This window comes from Chiloscyllium punctatum, chromosome 22 (genome assembly GCF_047496795.1).
Source record: "Chiloscyllium punctatum isolate Juve2018m chromosome 22, sChiPun1.3, whole genome shotgun sequence".
Classification (NCBI taxonomy): Eukaryota; Metazoa; Chordata; class Chondrichthyes; order Orectolobiformes; family Hemiscylliidae; genus Chiloscyllium; species Chiloscyllium punctatum.
This window is the reverse complement of record NC_092760.1, coordinates 37,952,659-37,971,404: the sequence shown is the minus strand read 5'-3', so window position 1 is coordinate 37,971,404 and position 18,746 is coordinate 37,952,659. Positions and strand designations below refer to the sequence as shown.

Sequence of the window (18,746 nt, the reverse complement as noted above, 5' to 3'; positions counted from 1 at the left end):
CCTAAGTGAAGATCATGACATTCAATATCGAATGTGACAATGTTTCACATTCCTGGTGTCAACACGATTGTGCTTACTTTTAGGTCGGAAAAAGGGAACGTTAAGAGAGAGACCTGTTGTAAAAGAAACTGACGGTGTTCCATCGGTCGCCAGTGTGAATATGTTGGCTGTGTAATTGGTCCCAGGGTTCAGATGCATCACTGTAATAGACTCATCAGTAACAGTGCTATTTGAAGGTGGATTTCCAATCATCTCCACCTTATATCTGTACTCAGTCTTATGGTCTGACTGGCGGTCCCATATCAGGGTAATTGAAGAAGTGATGTGCCTCACAAGCGTTACATTAGTCACAGCATTTGGTATTGCAAATAGAAATCAGATGTTGAGAACATCAACTTCACTTTGCCTGACCTTCTCCGCCTCTCAATGATCCATGACAGCCTCAGCAGGACCAATGCGTTACAAACATCACATCCAAGTCAAATTCCCTCCAAGAGTTCCTCAAACATTTCTCCTAGATACTGATGTGTCCCTGTGCTCTCTTGCCTCAGGGCTGGATCATTATTTGTTTTTACGTTCCATCACAAGCCAAGACTGTAAGGAAGTTGACAGGTTTGCCTGAGTCAGGTCTGGCTAGCTGTTTTTCATTTTGACATCTCTGACATTCTCCTCTTGCACTGAAGGTGCAACAGAATTGGTTCCACACAACAGCACAGTTATTACAGCACATCCCTGATCCTTCAGTTTTATGCATGACGTATCGGCAAGATTATGTGCAATGTCTTCCATATCAATCATCCTCAGTGCGCCGATGGAGTGAATGATGAGCAATCAGCCCACCATTTCACCACCAACATTGATAAATTGTGGTGCAATTACTCAAGTAATGAACCACCAATTGAGTCTCAGAGGACAGTGATAATGTCATTGGACTCATAGATCCAGGGGCTTAGTTTAATATGTGGGGACATGGTTCAAACCCAGTCACTCAGCAGCTGATGCAGTTTGAGTTCAATTCATTAATGAAGCCCTTTGTTTGGCAGGACTCTTGTGATTTGACCTTTAAAACTGGAATTAAGTGGTGAACCCCAGTACGGCAGTCTTTAGATTAGATTAGATTCCCTACAGTGTGGAAACAGGCCCTTCGGCCCAACAAGTCCACACCGCCCCGCCGAAGAGCAACCCACCCGTACCCCTACATTTACCCCTTACCTAACACTATGGGCAATTTAGCATGGCCAATTCACCTGACCTGCACATCTTTGGACTGTGGGAGGAAACCGGAGCACCCGGAGGAAACCCATGCAGACACGGGGAGAACGTGCAAACTCCACACAGTCAGTCGCCTGAGGCGGGAATTGAATCCGGGTCTCTGGTGCTGTGAGGCAGCAGTACTAATCACTGTGCCACTCACAAAACTAGTCAGGAAACTATTTTGTGTATTAATGTGAAAGAAAACACTGGATTCACCAGTGACCTTTAGGGAACGAGATCTGCCATTCTGAACTGGTTTGGCCTCCATTTGTCTCCAGGTTCAACAGTAACATGACTGTACCTTAACTATCCTCTGTTTGGGACCTGCAAACCACACAATTTCACTACCAGCATCACAGAAACATTTTAACGTGCAACTACAGCAGATAACCTTCCGAACACTAAGTATTGGTAATCAATGACGGACACAGTGCATTAATAAATACAAAAGAAATCTCATCGTGTTGCCCTAATGCATCGCATGTTTTACTTTCCAGAGTAGAACCTTTACTTCATTCCAGTATATTACACTTCCTCCATTCCTATGCTCAAAGGTCTGAGAAACATCCAACAAATATAACTTCAGACCCATTCCAAATACAAACCAAGATCTACTCTGATGTAATCTCAATCTCCCTACCAGAAGTTTCTGAGTTACAGTGGTGAGGAAAATGTTTCAAATTCATATCATCCAGATTGTGTTTATTCTTAGAAAGAGAATTTCAAGTGACACTCTCTCCAGTTTCATCCGTTGGTGACAATCACAAGAGCACATCAATCCAAAATCCATATTGAGCAGTCTCCTTACCTGTTGTAAAAGAAATTGTGACTGGATCGGATGCTGTCTCATCTCCTGCCAGTGTCAACAGTCTGAACGTGTATTTTGTCCCAGGGTTCAGATCCACCACTGTAGTAGACTCATTAGAAACAGTGCTATTTGAAGACGGATCTCCAATAGTCTCCACCTTATATCTGTACTCAGCCTTATAGTCTGACTGGCGGTCCCATCTCAGAGTGATTGAAGTGGTGTTGCGATTCACAAGGATTATATTAGTCACAGCATTTGGTACTGCAAATAGAAATCAGATGTTGAGAACAACATCAGCCTCACATTGCCAGGACAGGAGGAGCAGGCAATCATCCAGGAGAGCCTCAGCAGGAACAATTCATACTGTTCCACATCCAGTGTGCACTGGTCATCACAAACATCGCACAAAAAAAAATACATTTCCAACAAGAGATCCTTTACCCTGACTCCATGCAGAAACGTCCTGTCAAAATTTCCTGTGCTCTCTTGCCTCAGGATCAATTTGTTTGAAGTGTCAATATAACATCATGAGCTTCAGATCTTTCAACACTATAACTTCAGATCTTTTTCAGATGTAAACCAAGACTGTTTCTGAAATAATCTGAATCTTCCTACCAAAAGATTTGAGCCTCCTGACATCAGTGACTGAAACATATCAAATGTTTGTTTCCATCCCACTATTGGTTATTCTTATGTTGGAAAATGTGGACATTAAGAGACAGTCTCTTAGTTTGATCCAATGGTGACAATCACAAAATAACACATTAATCCAAAGTCCATATTGAGCAGCCTCCTTACCTGTTGTAAACCAAACTGTAACTGGATGTGTTGCTGTACCATCTGCCACCAGTGTCAACACTCTGAAAGTGTCATTTGCCCCAGGGCTCAGACCGATTATTGTAGTAAACTCACCATCAACAGCGCTACTTGAAGATGGAGCTCGGATTATCTCCACTTTATACCTATACTCAGCCTTATAGTCTAATTGGCGGTCTCATCCAAGAGTAATTGATGTTGTGTTGTGATTCACAAGGATTACGCTGGTCACAGCATTTGGTACTGCAAACAGTAATCAGATGTTGAGAACATCAGCCTCACATTGCTTGCTCTTCCACTCCTGTCAATATTCCACGAGAACCTCACAGGACCGATCTGTATTTTCTAATTCCAATGTGCTATGCTGAACTGGCCATCACAAATAGCACATTAATAACCTAACTCCCACCAAGAGATCCTTTAACTTTACATCTACATGCGCAAATGTCTTGTCAAAATGGCCCCATGCTCTCTTGCCTCAAGGCTTGTTTGTTATAATTGTCAATGGTATGTCACAAACCAAGACTGTGAACAAGTTGACAAGTTTAGTTGACTCCGGTCCAGCTAGCTCGGTCTTTCATTGTGACATCTGAGGATGTATAAAGTCTAGTCAGATGGCTTATGGAATATTGAGAGCAGTTTTGGGCACTAGTGGTAAGGAAGTATGTGTTGACTTTGGAGGGGTTCAAAAGGAGGTTTATATGAATAATTCCCATGACAAAACTTTTCCCATGGGGAGCAGTCGAGAACTCTGTCTCTATACTCGATCGAGTTTAGATGGTGGTGGTGGCGATGGTGTAGGATGTCACTGAACCTTACAGAATACAGAGATGCCCGAATGAAGTGGACACAAAGAAAATGTTTCCCCTAGTACAGGAGACTAGATCACGAGTGCACAGCCTGAGTGAAAGGATCACGCTTCCAAACTGAGCTAAGGAGGATTTTCTTCAATTAGAGGGTGGTGAATCTCTGGAATTCATTGCCACAAAAGTCTGTGGAGTCCAATTCACTGAGTGATTTTAAGACAGAGATAGATTGGCCCCCACATGTATGACGAACCTAAGGGCAGATGGAGCACGATGCAGTTGAGAAAACATATCAGCCACGATCGATTTGTGAGCCAGATTGATGGATCTAATGGCCTAATTCTGCTGCTCTATCTTATGAGCTAACATTCTGTGTTACCAGAGTAGATTCCTTACTTCATTCCAGGACACAACTATTCCTGCACAGCATGATGAAAGACGTACATACAAACAGATTGGACTTCAAACCTTTTCCAAATATGAGCCAAGATTGTATCTAACAATCTCAATCCTCCTCCCATAGGATTCTGAAACAGATTGCATCGGTGAGTAAAATGTATTAAATTCATGTTTTCATCCCATTCTTGCCTATTCTTCCTTTCCTGGTGTAAAAGAAACTGTAACTGGACCGGATTCTGTACCATCTGCTGCCAGTGTGAGTACATTGAATGTGTGATCGGCCCCAGAACTCAGATTCACCATGGTAACAGACTCATCAATAATATGACTATTTAAAGATGGACATCCAATCATCTCGATTTTATACCTGGAACCAGTCTTATACTCTGGGGTCCCATCCCAGAGTAATTGGAGTGGTGGTGCAATTCACAAGGGTTACGTAGATCACAGCATTTGGTACTGTAAATATTAATCAAACATTGAGAACAATATCGGTCTCACATTGACAGGAGTGGAGGAGCAGGCAAAAGGTCCAAGAGACTAATTCATATTGATCCACTGCTGATTCAGTAAGCTCACCTGACCATCACAAATATCACATCAACAACCAAGACAACTCTTCATAAAAGGTCAATTAACCTTAACTCTACATGAGGAAGTGCCCTGTTGAAATTCCCTGTGCTCTCTTGCCTCAGGAGTAGTTTGTTAGGAGTGTCATCACAAGCCAAGACTGTGAACAAGTTGATAAGTTTGGATTATTCAGGTCCCGCTTACTGTCTTTCGTTTCGACATATTTGACATTCCCCTTTTGCAGTTGTCCAGTAACTAAACTTGTAACAGAATTGGTTCACACAACAGCTCAGTTACAGCATCCAATCTGCAATATCTCAGTTTGCTGCTTCACTGCTGACAGAAAGTCAAGATTATGAGCAGTACCTTCCATATCAATCATCCTCAGTGAGACGACGGGTCGAATGGTATACTGATGAGAAATCAACCAACCATTTCACCATCTACCTACTGGTTGGTAAATTGTGATGTAATTACTCTAAATACAGAACCACTGATTGAGTCCCAAAGGACAGTGATTGTTGACTCATTAATGTGGGTCTCTGGATTTATGTGTGGGGACACAGTTCAAAGCCGGCTATATGACAGCTCATGGAATTGAAGGGCAATTCATTAATAAAACCCTATGTCCAGCAGGACTCTGCAGAATTTACCTTTAAAACTAGAATTAAGAGGTGAATCCCAGTTAGGGCAGCCATGCAACTATCGTTTTTGATGTAAAGAAAACACTTGATTCACGAGTGACCTTTAGGGAAAGAGTTCTGCCATTCTGAACTGGTTTGGCCTCCATAGGTCTCTTGGTTCACCAGCAACATGGCTGCATCTTAATTATCCTCTGAAAATTATGGATGAGGTGCATACTTTCACTATTCATGTCACAAAAACATTCTAACGTGCATCTACAGCAGATAATCTTCTGAACAGTAAGTATTGGTAATGAACAATGATGGCCACCCCATCAAGAAATTCAAAAGAAATCTCAACCTGTTGCCTAATGCACCACATCTCTCTTCACACAGCAGAATCCTCACTTAACTCCAAAACATAAGAAGTCCTCAATTACCTTCTGGAAAGATCTGGCAAACATGGAACAAATATAACTCCAGACCTGTTCCAGATACAAACCAAGATCACCAACCATAATCCATCAGGCAGGAGGTACAGAATCTTGAACACACGCAGGTTCAGGAACAGCTTCTTCCCAGCCATTAAGAGACTAATGAATGGTCTCTCTAATCTCAAATAACGCTATCTTCCTAATGGTGATCTCGCCTATGGCATGTCCTGTGCGACATAACCCGCATTGCTCCATGTTTTCTTTACAACTTTGATCTGTACATCCCTGCTTAATATAACCTGCCTGTATGGCTTGGAAACAAAACTTTTCACTGTACTTTGACATGTGATGATAAATCAATATCCCGATGCAAAAATTCTGAATTTCAATAGTGAGCGCGATGTTTCAAACTCATTTTTTCATCCTGTTCTTCCTTACTCTCAGGAAGGAAAAAGGGAATTTTAGCAGATCGACTCTCTCCAGTTAGATCTATTGCTGATGATCACAAAACAACACATTAAGCCAAAGTCTATAGTGATCAGCTTCCTTACTTATTGTAAAAGCTCACCATCAACCTGACTGCATTTTAATTATCTTCTGAAATGTACGAGCAAGCCACATAATTTCACTACACATCAGAAAAACATTATAGCATGCAACTACAACAGTTAATCCTCTGAACAGTCAGTATTGGTAATCAACAATAACATCCACATTCCATCAAAAATTCAAAACAAATCTCATCCTGTTGCCTAATACACCACACATGTCACTTTCCACAGCAGATTCCTTACTTCATTCCAATACATAATACTTCCTCCACTACCATGTTCAAAGGTCTGACAATCATGGAACAAATAATTACAGACCCTTTTTCAATACAAACCAAGATAATAGCTGACAATCTCAAATCTCCCCACCAAGAGATTCTCAGCTTCAGTGGTGAGCAAAATGTCTCAACTTCATGTGTTCATCTTATTCTTATTTATTCATCAGCAGGAATGTTAAGAGAAACTCTCTCCAGGTTGACCCATTGGTGATGATCACAAAAGGACACCTTAGTCTGAAGTCCATACTGGGCAGTTTCCGTACCTGTTGTAAAAGTTACTGGAACCAGACCTGCTGCTGTACCATCTGCTGCCAGCATGAACACATTGAATGTGTAATTGGTCCCAGGGCTCAGATCCACCACTGTAACAGATTCATCAATAACAGTCCTACTTGAAGATGAATTTCCAACCGTCTCTACCCTATACCTGTACTTTAGCTTTATAGTCTGATTGGTGGTCCCATCTCAGAGTAATTGAAGTGGTGTTGTGATTCACGAGTTACATTGGTCACAGCATTCGTTCTGCAGATATTAATCAGATGTTGAGAACAGCTTCATCCTCACATTGCCTGCTCTTCCACTCCTGTCAATGATCTAGGTGAGCCTCAGCAGGACCCAATCCATATCATGTCAAATTTGATCCACTGCACGGAACTGGCCAGCACAAACATTACATCAATAATCTACCTCCCACTATGAGATCCTTTAAAAACTTACTCCTACATTATGGAACTGTCCTGACCAAATTCACTTGAGGAATCTTGCCTCAAGTTGAGTTCACTAGCCAAGAAAGTGAACAAGTTTGCCAATGGTTCTGGGTTGGACATGAATTAACTAGACTCTCATACTGCAGCTTTAACATTCTCTTTCAGCTTCCCAATAATCAAACGTTCAATAGAATTGGATCCATACATGAATGCAGTTACCACATGTCTCAGTTTTCTGCTTCAGTGCTGACATAAAAGCAAGATTATGAGCAGTATCTTCGCTATCAATCATACTCAGCATGACAATGGGAATTGACAGGTACATTGATGAGAAATCAACTGACCGGTGTCACCACCAACCTATTGATGTAACAAAATGAGAATCACCAGTTGCGTCCCACAGACCATAAAATTACATTTAAGAGCAACTGGAATAGGCCAGTCAGCCCACAAGTATGTCACCATACAACATGGTAATGGATTTCCCTTAGACCTCTTGTCCTCTTTTCCTCTAGCTTAGCATAGCAGTCAAACACACAGTACTTTCGTTGATCTAGTCTCCATAACTCCATGGGCACAGAATTGCATACATTCATTACTCTCCAAGGGAACAAATTCCTGCCCATTTGCAGTTGTAGTTATTTGGTTATTAAATCCAGAGGTGCAGGCTAAAACTGTGGTCACGAGTGCAAACTCTGACATGTGGAATCTCTTGGAATTTATATTCAACTTATTAATAAAGGTGGGATTAAATGTGAATCCTGGCCATAACAGCCATGATACCATTGTTGACTTCAACAAGATCATGGCTGAGTTTTGAATTCCACCTTTTTACTAACCCCCAAAAACTTTTGATTCCCATATAAAACAAGAATCTCAGTTTCCCACCTCAGATTAGATTCCCTACGGTGTGGAAACAAGCCCTTTGTCCCAACAAGTCCACACTGACCCTCCAAAGAGTAACCCATCCAGACCCATTTCCCTCTGACTAAGGCACCTAAACACTATGGGCAATTGAGTATGGTCAATTCACCAGACCTGCATGTCTTTTGGACTGAAGGAGGAAACCAGAGCACCCAGAAGAAACCCACTCAGATTTGGGGAGAATGTGCAAACTTCACACAAATAGTTGCCCAAGGCTGGAATCGAACCTGGGTCTCTGGCGCTGTGAGGCATCAATGCTAACCACTGAGCCACCATACCGCCCTGGTTGATTGATTATTTTTAATAATCAATCACTCTCCACACCTTCTGAGGTGAAGTGTTCTAAATTGCACAACCTCCCCCCGATGGAAAAGTGTCACTTCAAACCTTAAAGTAATTCCACCTGGTTCGGGACTGATCCAGAACAGGAACCATCCTTTCCACATCTACCTTCACAATTTTATATACTTCAATTAAATCATTCTCCATTCTTTGAAAATTCAGTGAAAGGATCCAGAGTGTGTAAATCTTTCCTTATTATTTTCCCCCCAATTTTCACAGATCCATGCATCATCAAACTCACTCTATCTGGGTGCATCACACTTGGTATAGCAACTGTTTGCCCAGGACTGTAAGAAACTACTGAGTGTTGTGAACACAGTTCATCATGCAAACCTTCCATCTATTGACTCCATCTACACTTCTCGCTTCCTTGAGAAGGCAGCCAACATACTCAGATCCCTCCCAGCCTGGTTTTAATCTCTTCCAAACTCTTCTTTTGGGCAGAAGATACAAAAACTTAAATACACATACCAATAGATTCAAGCACAGTTTCTTCCTTGCTGTTATTAGATTTATGAATGGATCTCTCAAATTTTAAATTTCAATGTTGATCTCGCTCTTGGTGCACCTTCTCTGTAGCCATAACATTTTATTCTTCACTCTGTTCTATCACCCTATGCACTTTATAATGGTATGATCTGCCTGTACTGCACAGAAATCAAAACTTTTCACTGTAAGTAGGTACATGCAACAATAATAAATCAAATTATAAAACAACCCACCAGTTCCAAGCATTAAGTTTGTAAACCTCCTCTGAATTACTCCCATTACAGTTACATCCTTCTTTATAAGGTGACCAATGGTGAACAGTATTTGATTTGTGATTTCATCAAAGCCCCTGGATGACAGGGAGCCTTCTATCCTTACTTTTATGTTCAACTCCTCTCATTTTAAATGACAGCATTCCATTAACCTTTTTGATTACTTGCTACATCTGCATAGTAACAATTAGTGACTTGTCCAGTATTTCACAATTCTGTTGTAATTTTCCATTTAAGTAATACTTGGCTTTTTCAGTCTTCCTGCCAAAAAAGTGAACATTTTCACATTTTGCCACATAATATTCTTATATGCCAGATTTTTGCATAGTCACTCCATCTATACTGGTCTGCAATCTCCGTATGTCTAACTTGCAATATACCTTATGACTTATTTTTGTGTTACCTGCAAATTTAGCTACCATGCCTGCATACATTTCATCTAGCCTCACTGATATAAACTGTAACAAGCTGTCACCCCCAGCAAAGACCTCTGCAGGACTCCACATGTTGCATGCTGCCAGTCTGTGAAAGACCCATTTGTTAATTTTGTGTTAATAATTCATTAGTAGGTTACCCCTTACAGTGTATACCTCTACTTTACATGAGCATCTTTTTTGTGGCACCTTGATAATTGCTTGCTGAAAATCCAAATACAATACACTAATGGGTTCTCTCACATCTGGAGAGCATATTCACCACAATTTTGCTCATTTAAAACCTTCAAATTGTTAAACAGGCTTTTCCTTTCACAAAGCCATATTGGCCCTTCCCAAACACGTAGAAGAAGTAATCAAAGTACCCAGCTAAAATTTTCTTAAATGATTGATTCTAGCATTGTCCCAATGCCAGATGTAAAGCTAACTGGCCCGTCATTTCCTGTTGTATGCCCCTCCTGCCCTCCTTGTTGAATGCAAGGGTTACATGTGCAACTTTATAGTCTAATGGAACCATTCCAGAATTGAGCAAATCTTGGAAAATTAACACTCATTCATTCGCTATTTCACTGCATTTAGGATCTTAGGATGAAGTCCATCAGAACCCAGTGACTTGTCAGTCCATAGCTCCATCAGTGTGCTCAATACCGCTTCCCCGGTGATTGTAATTTCAGCAATTTGTTTTCTCCTACCCACCTCCTGACTTCCTATTAATTCTGGACCTTTTTTTCTTATTCTTCATTATGAAGACAAAAGCAAGATTTGTTTGTGTCATTTAACATTTCCTAATTATCTGCTGTTAACTCACCATTCTCTCTCTCCCTCTCTCTCTCTCTCTCTCTCTCCTGAAGACCAACATCCAATGAATGTACATTTTTCCTTTTTACATGCCTGGAGGAACTCTTGATATCCGTTTTTATATTTCTAGCTAGTCTTCCCTCAACACAGCATACTCACCAGGATTTTCTATTCAACTTACAGGCATTAATGTTTTGGCCTTGATGTTAGGTGGGTTAAATCACTTGACTGATGGATCAGCAAGGTTTTCACGCACTTTGGGAGAGAGTAGGAAATCTGAACTGAACTGATCAGACCCTCAGCTCAGAAAAGCAACTTTCCACTGACTGATTATACATATTGGTTGGGATGCAGGGAAGTTATGCACATCACTCTATTCTCAGATTCTCAGGCACACAGACAACTATGGTCATATGAATCCAGGATTAATCATCTGAATTGCAGTGATTTAAAATCACATGCCTGCACACTGGATTCCTGATGAAGGGCTTTCACCTGAAACATTAATTCTCCTACTCCTTGGATGCCGCCAGACCTGCTGTACCTATCCAGCATTACATTGTCGAGCCTGCCCACTGGTGCAGAGATTGATCAGTTTAAATACATTGAGAGACACTATTTATTTTGTAGCTTCCATCCTCACTTGGATAGAATGGTTTTCATCTTATTTTAGAACTGTCTTGGCACCTGGAGGATCTTTGGCCTTCATTCAGTCACAGACTCATTGTGTTCGATAACACTGACACATGGGAGATACTGCATTTGGGCTTATTCAATTAATTTGCATGAAGAGTTGCCCATAGTCTGAACAAGACAAAAGCAGTGCAGTGTTCGGACCATAATTGGGAAATTACTCCCAAAGGAGACTCAAGACCATTGTGCTTTACTTACTTGTAAATACATTTTTAACCACAGGAACATTTCCTGAGCCATTAACAATAATGGTTACTACAGCAATAGTGTAATTGGTTCCAGGAAGTAAATCAGTTATTGTTGTGAAGTTTGACACTGCTGTTTTGTTTCCACTTGTATCAGAAGAACTGTAGGTAATGCTGAAATTATACTGGGTGCCATTCAGGTCTGCAGGTCTCCCCCAGGCCAGAGAGATGGAAACATTGGTTACGCTTATCACCACGATATCTCCAGGCTTGGGATAAGCTGTTTAAAACAAAATTAAAATGTTATGCAAATCAATATAAAAAAGTATTCCATTTCCCTCTTGCTAGCCTCCTGATTTCCACCTTATACAATCTCCAACTTATTCAAATCTCTACAACCAATCTGCATTTGTTCACTGGGTCACATTTGCCTATCAGCAGCAGGTCTCTGTCCATAAAGGAGTTGAATTCAAATCTTCATAGATATTTATAAATTCCTTCCAAGGATTCATGTAATTCTACTAGATTAGATTCCTTCCGGTGTGGAAACAGGCCCTTCGGCCCAACCAGTCCACACAGACCCTCCGAAGAGTAACCCACCCAGACCCATTTCCCTCTGACAAATGCACCTAACACTATGGGCAATTTAGCATGGCCAATTCGCCTGACCTGCACATTTTGACTGTGGGAGAAAGCGGAGCACCTGGAGGAAACCCACGCAAACACGGGGAGAATGTCTGTGTGGAGATTGCACAGTCACCCGAGGCTGGAATCGAACCTGGGATACTGGTGCTGTGAGGCAGCAGTGTTAACCACTGAGCCACCCTTTCATTGTGAGCCTGTTGTGCCAGTTCACCCACCAGCTTGGAATTATTATGCATTCCTTTTTCACCTTCTACTCTTCTGAAATCCTCTTCCTAAACCATTGTACCTTATTATCCATTCCTTGTCCCATTAAGAGCATTTTGAATCTTATTTTATCCCCCAGGTATCTGATCGCATCTTCCAACTTCCACTTTTGATCTGTATCCTTCTTTTGCACAAAAACGTATGATTGAAATGTTTTCTATGTCAATGTTTCCTACGTTAATGTTGTTTTGTAGATGGAGGTTCTTGTATCTTGACTGAATTTTAACAAGTACCCAAGTACATTTGAAGAGTGATGAAGCTAGGGTTCTCAATCGTTCTATTTTGGACAGGAGTTTAACATGAAGGCAGTGCCTGCAGCCTTTTCTCTGTCTCCTACATATTTTTCTTCTGGGCAACCGCATAACTTTCTCTCAGAGATGTAGGCTAGGACTAGCCTCACAGTTACATAATTCAATCACTTAACTCTGAGCACATTCACTGTACCCTAAAACAAACCTAAAATATTACAGCTGCTAGAAATCTAAAAAGCTAACAAAAAAATGCTTGAACTTCTTATCAGGTCAGGCAGCATTTGCAAAAATAAATTGGGTCAATACTTTTGGTCGAGGCAATGTATCATTCAACTGCAACCTTCAAGTACAAATTGACTTCATATCATTTAAGACAGTAAGCAAAGTAGCCGTGCTTTGGCATTTTTAATTAGATTTTATTTTGTCTTACCTTGGGATTTATCATTGGAAGGAATGAAGAATGAGTTAGTTTCAGAGTTGTGTTGGGAAATAAGATGAATTCAGAAGAACCAGAGGCTGCAATGCTGGGACAGTACAATGGGGTTAGACAGGGCTGGGGATAGATTGGAATTGGACATTGGTAAACCAGTGAACCATCTATCAATTCTGATTTTAAAAGGATGGGATATGGAGCAATTTATCTCATCACGTAATGAAATCATCAAAATTATTAGAGTCATATAGCATAGAAATAGGGTTCCTTGGTCCTCTATATCTATGCTGACCAAATACCAAACTATACCAGTGCCATTTGCAGTTTATATATTTCTATTTATAGGAAATATTTCCAAAATTAAATTTGAGGAAACGGAGAAGAATGTATTATTGAAAGGAGGGCTGACTGATCTAACATTGAATCCATGAACAAGAAACATTCTATCGATGTGAATTTATAAAGAAAGATCAAAAACAAAAAAAATGTGCAATTTAATCAAATGAAAAGAACATTCTCTGGTGAAGCTCAGAGCTAAGACACAGGAGAGTATTTTTTGTAGTTAATGGTTGTCCAGGATGCAAATCAATGAGAAAAAAAACTCCGGTATTACAGTTATCAATTTTGCCTCATAAGGAGATAAGAACACTTAATTTTGTTCTGTATCTTCAAAGGCTGATTCTAAAACAAAACATGAACAGTTTATATCAGATATCATCTCAGTCACATTTGTTAGTTCAGCTGCTGAGAGATTGATGATGTACCAGATCTTGGATGAAAGCCATAAATTTCTCCTTAAAATCAGAAGTTGATGGCGGGGGGGTGGAATATGCTACTTTTACACTTACAGATGATACCATTGTGGATTAATAATTTTACTAATACTGGTATTTGTCAAAACACAGTGAAACATGTTTTGTCAGCACAATCCAATGCCATTTTGGACTTTAACATGAACAAAAGTAAATGACTTAAATAAAGCTTCATCTTCTGCTCGACTGACAGAAAAATATAACAAGGCAGGAAATGTATTTTAAAAAAAAACGCAACTTGGCAGTCCTTCTTGTCAAACATGGTTTTGGGTTTTCTTAAAGTCTTATTTCAACAAAAACAAACATGACATACCAAAGATGGCGGTTCATCCACGTATTACTCCGACCCATTCACCTTACTTTTGTAAACCAGGATTATTTTCGGGGTCATTTGGTGCTTGTCATCCCTGAAGTGGCTCAAATATCTTGCATGTTCATATGGCTCTCTACCTAATTATATAATTACATGGCTCCAGCAATGGTAGTTAGCGTTTGGGCTCCTGAGGCCGTCCGCTCCGGGTCAGCCGTGTTCTTCTTTCTCTTTCCTTGTTTTCATTTTCCTCTCGTCGGCAGCTGGAGCAGGGCCCTGTGGTGGGCCTGGGTCCAGGACTCCAAATGATGTTGGCGAGCTGGATGGTGTGGAGACCAGGGACTCCTTGGGCCTCAGCTGGACCCATAATGGAGAATGCAGCCCTGACACCAGTTCACTGTGTTTTCCCCAAATACATGGGACAATAACATAATTCATCCACAATGGTATAACAATGTAATACCATACCTCCCCCCACTTTTGATTTTAAGCAGAAATTGCATGTTTTTCACATAAGATCCCAGATATACTCCCTCAGTTTTCCAGCAGCTGAACTAAGAAATGCAACTGAGATGATATCTGATGTAAATTGTTGATGTTTTGTTTTACAATCAGCTTCTGAAGATACAGAACCAAATGCAATACAGTGTTCCAAGCCACTTCACAGGGGGATTTATCACATACAATGTGGGTGGCACGGTGGCACAGTGGTTAGCACTGCTGCCTCACAGCGCCAGAGACCCGGGTTCAATTCCCACCTCCGGCCACTCTCTGTGTGGAGTTTGCACATTCTCTCCGTGTCTGCGTGGGTTTCCTCCGGGTGCTCCGGTTTCCTCCCACAGTCCAAAAATGTGCAGATCAGGTGAATTGGCCATGCTAAAATTGCCCGTAGTGTTAGGATAGGGGTATGCGTGGGTTGCGCTTCGGCGGGGCGGTGTGGACTTGTTGGGCCGAAGGGCCTGTTTCCACACTGTAAGTAATCTAATCTAATCTAATCAAAACTGGTCATACACATCAGTAGCTTTCGATTCAGGTGACAAAAGGGGTAAGTTTTAAAGAGACCAGTATTACCACTCAACTGGGAGAAATGAGCCAAAGCTATAAACAAGTGCTGGCAAATGGGATTAGAATACTTTGGTGGTTGTTTTTGATCTGGGCGCTGTAGACATCTGCGACTGTAAATAATTGAGTCTCCCTATTCCAGAAGGCATCACAAATGTGAAAATAACCAATTGAAAGCATCAAGATTATTAAATTAAAACCAGATGCTGTAAATCAGAAACAAAAACAGAAATTCCTAGAAAAGCTCAGCAGGTCTGGCAACATCTGTGGAGAGAAATCAGAGTTAACGTTTTGGGTCCGGTGAGTTCTGAGGAAGGGTCACTGGACCTGAAATATTAACTCTGATTTCTCTCCAAATATGATTAAATTGCCTGACCCACTGCTATTTGGCACAAAAGCAATTCATACCATGTTTCATTATTAAAGGGAAAATAATTATTTATTGTAAATACATTTGTCCTTTAGATTGAATAATCAGAATCCCAGTCCGCAAGGGTGGAATAAGGGGTCACACAAAGGTCTTTTGGTTTTAGCAATGATGACATGGTGTTGACTGTTAAACAAGTGCCATTCTTTGATTCAGTAGTTAAAAGGGATGGACCTTGGTCTTCTATTAGATTTTATCTTTCTGGTTACTTTTTTAAATAGTTTCGTTTTCTTCGCTATCTTAGAGAGTTAAGGAAGTGAGACATTTTCTGTTTGCTGGATTTGGAGGTTTCTGCCTGCAATGCTCTGTCAAGTCTGGAACAAACTGCAACTCATCCAATTTGAGGGCTGTTGTCAGTCAGTTTTTTTCTTAACTTAAAATCACTTGGTGTCACTTTATCATATTAATGCAACAGTTTTACTGTTGCAGGAGTAGCATAAAGTAATGAATATTTTTAGCCGTACAAAATTATCTTTCAAGTTGCAAGTCTCTCCTAATGAACTAGTTTTATATTAGTGTTTTCCAGTTTATGGTCAGTACTAAAGCAGAGGGAGAGAGGAAACAGATATGGGTAAGGCTGAGAAAGCCCAGAGCTTAAGGCACAGTCCTGAATGTCATAAAATGTCCCAAGATTTTCAAACAAAATTTGGCACTTGAAAACTTTGCTGTGCTTCAGGCAAATCTGCACAATTGTAATGGAAATTGGTGTAAGATAGGACACGGGTTCCAAGTTCTGCATGAGTTTGGTTTTATGATGGTGCAAAGTGGAAGGCTGGCATTGAGAACATTGGCATAATCTAATTTCCCTCTGTTCCATTGGGAGCAGAAAATACCAACTATCAGGAGGCTCACTCTTGCCATAAATTCATTTACCTTCAGTTTACAAGCTATACAGAAAGTATGCATGGGGTTGGCGATGGCCAAGTGGAATAATCGCTGGACTATTAATCCAGAAACCCAAGTAATGTTCTGGGGACATCAGTAACAAAAGTTAAAAGTTAAACATAAATTCTCCAAATTTGTTCCCTTGACAAATATTATTTGTGCTGAACACAGCTAACAATGCAAAACAATTTTGTGAATGTAAGTCGTTGCACATCCAGCAGGTGGCAGTAAATCCTTTGCAGGTGCTAGATGTCTCATTTCTGAAGGTGACACAAAAAGCTCTTCAGACTGCAACACAGCACAATCGAAGATGTTTGTTAAATATCATAGCTTACAGTCAAGGGGTCTAATGTTAAAGGATTTTTTTTCAATCAACCTGTTCAAAGATATTATTGCATTCCTCTGGAGCAGATGGGACCTGAACCCAGATGACCAATGCACCCACAAGAACACTTCAATTTTAAATGAATAGTGAAATACTTAAATTGAAAGGAATTAACAAACAGAACAGGACAAAGAAACAATGTTTAAAACTCCAAAATGTTACAGCATCCTGCTTACTATTTACTTAGTTTCTTCTAATGTTCCTACCCTGCCCATTTCCTTCCTTTGGATTAATAGCCAATTACCCATTATCCTCTAGAAGTAATTTTGTTGACTCTTAGCCAATTGCTTCACCCTTTTAATGCTACATTGGATATCACGTGCAATCCTGTGGAAACTTCTGGACCAACTCTTACTCCTCCTTCAATTCTTGAACCGTGTTTCAATCCTCTGCCCAAAGATTTACTGCTGTTGTGGGAAGGCCAATTGATAGATTTTTGTTAGTTACAGGCATTAAGGCATATAGAACCAAGTCAGGTAAATGGAAGCAAAACACAGATTGGCAATCATCTGTTTGCAAGGTGGAACAGCCTCAAGGGGCTGAACAGCCTCATATTGTAAAAGTCCTAGACATCAACATTGCAGTTGAACTTATTCTGTTAAAAATCACACAACACCAGGTTATCGTCCAACAGGTTTACTTGGAAGCACACTAGCTTTCAGATGAAGGAGCGACGCTTTGAAAGCTAGTGTGCTTCCAAGTAAACCTGTTGGACGATAACCTGGTATTGTGTGATTTTTGACTTTGTACACCCAAGTCCAACACCGGCATCTCCAAATCAGAACTTATTCTGTCACTGGAACAAAGTGGACCTGGTCATTGCCTTCTTAATGGAGGTTTTTCAATTCTTAGTTCTATTTGAATAATATTTTGGCAAGTTCATTAACTTCTGATTTTCTTTTGAACAATGACATTTATATCAGATTAATCAAATAAACAACAAATACAATTATTTACAGAATTCAACAGGATACTTACAGTCAGTGGCGAGGATGCCCTTGATGGGGAACAAAAAAAAAAGAGAAAACATCAAGTTAGATTACTTTGAATTTCTCGTGCCTCTGCTGACGATCCTGACTCTTGCTGGAGTATGGTTCCACAGACACTGATAGCCAATCCCTTGTTACTTTGTCCAAATGAACATTTTCATTGTGAACGTAAACTTAACATTAGAGCTGATGACCATTCTGTTCTCACCTGATAATTACACATTCTTCAGTTGGATTTTCTCGCTAGCATTTGGAAGCATCAACCCCCACCAATTGTTTCCTGTTGACTAACCCTAGGTGCCAATGTTAATTCTACTGTCTTCACTGCCACTGTCACTGACATCAGTTCAGTAAACGTCCTCAATCCATATTGCTGTGGATTACGCAAATAATGTCTTTAATCATTGATTCATTCGTACGTACAAAAATCCTTCATTATGACTGTCATTTTGTTGATTTAATCTCACGGTGAATTACTTGGAAGTGATTGTATTTTCTGAAATATGGGAGTTTCAATTTGCAATTTATGTCAAGTTTTCCTTCAAATGATCGCAAGCTATCAGAGTTTAAAGCTGAAAATGTGTTACTGAAAAAGCGCAGCAGGTCAGGCAGCATCCAAGGAGCAGGAGAATAGACGTTTCGGGCATAACCCCTTCTTCAGGAATCCTGAAGAAGGGCTTATGCCCGAAACGTCGATTCTCCAGCTCCTTGGATGCTGCCTGACTTGCTGCGCTTTTCCAGCAACACATTTTCAGCTCTGATCTCCAGCATCTGCAGTCCTCACTTTCTCCATCAGAGTTTAAAGGACAATGGACGTGATTTTACCATTTCTGTAATTCCAGTATGGGGCGCATGATATATGGCAACTATCACGATGCCCCACCATTAAAACTCTCTTGT

The 18,746-nt window shown here is 40.5% G+C and overlaps 1 protein-coding gene across 1 annotated transcript in view; it reads right to left on the bottom strand.

Moving 5' to 3' along the window:
• ptprja (protein tyrosine phosphatase receptor type Ja) overlaps positions 1-18,746 on the bottom strand; it is a 213,651-nt gene that overhangs the window by 150,891 nt on the left and 44,014 nt on the right. Inside the window, exons 2-3 of the mRNA XM_072592047.1 lie at positions 17,836-17,854; positions 11,397-11,663 (exon numbers count right to left, since the gene is read on the bottom strand). Coding sequence (XP_072448148.1) covers positions 11,397-11,663; positions 17,836-17,854 — 286 coding nt within the window. The remainder of the gene's footprint in view (positions 1-11,396; positions 11,664-17,835; positions 17,855-18,746) is intronic.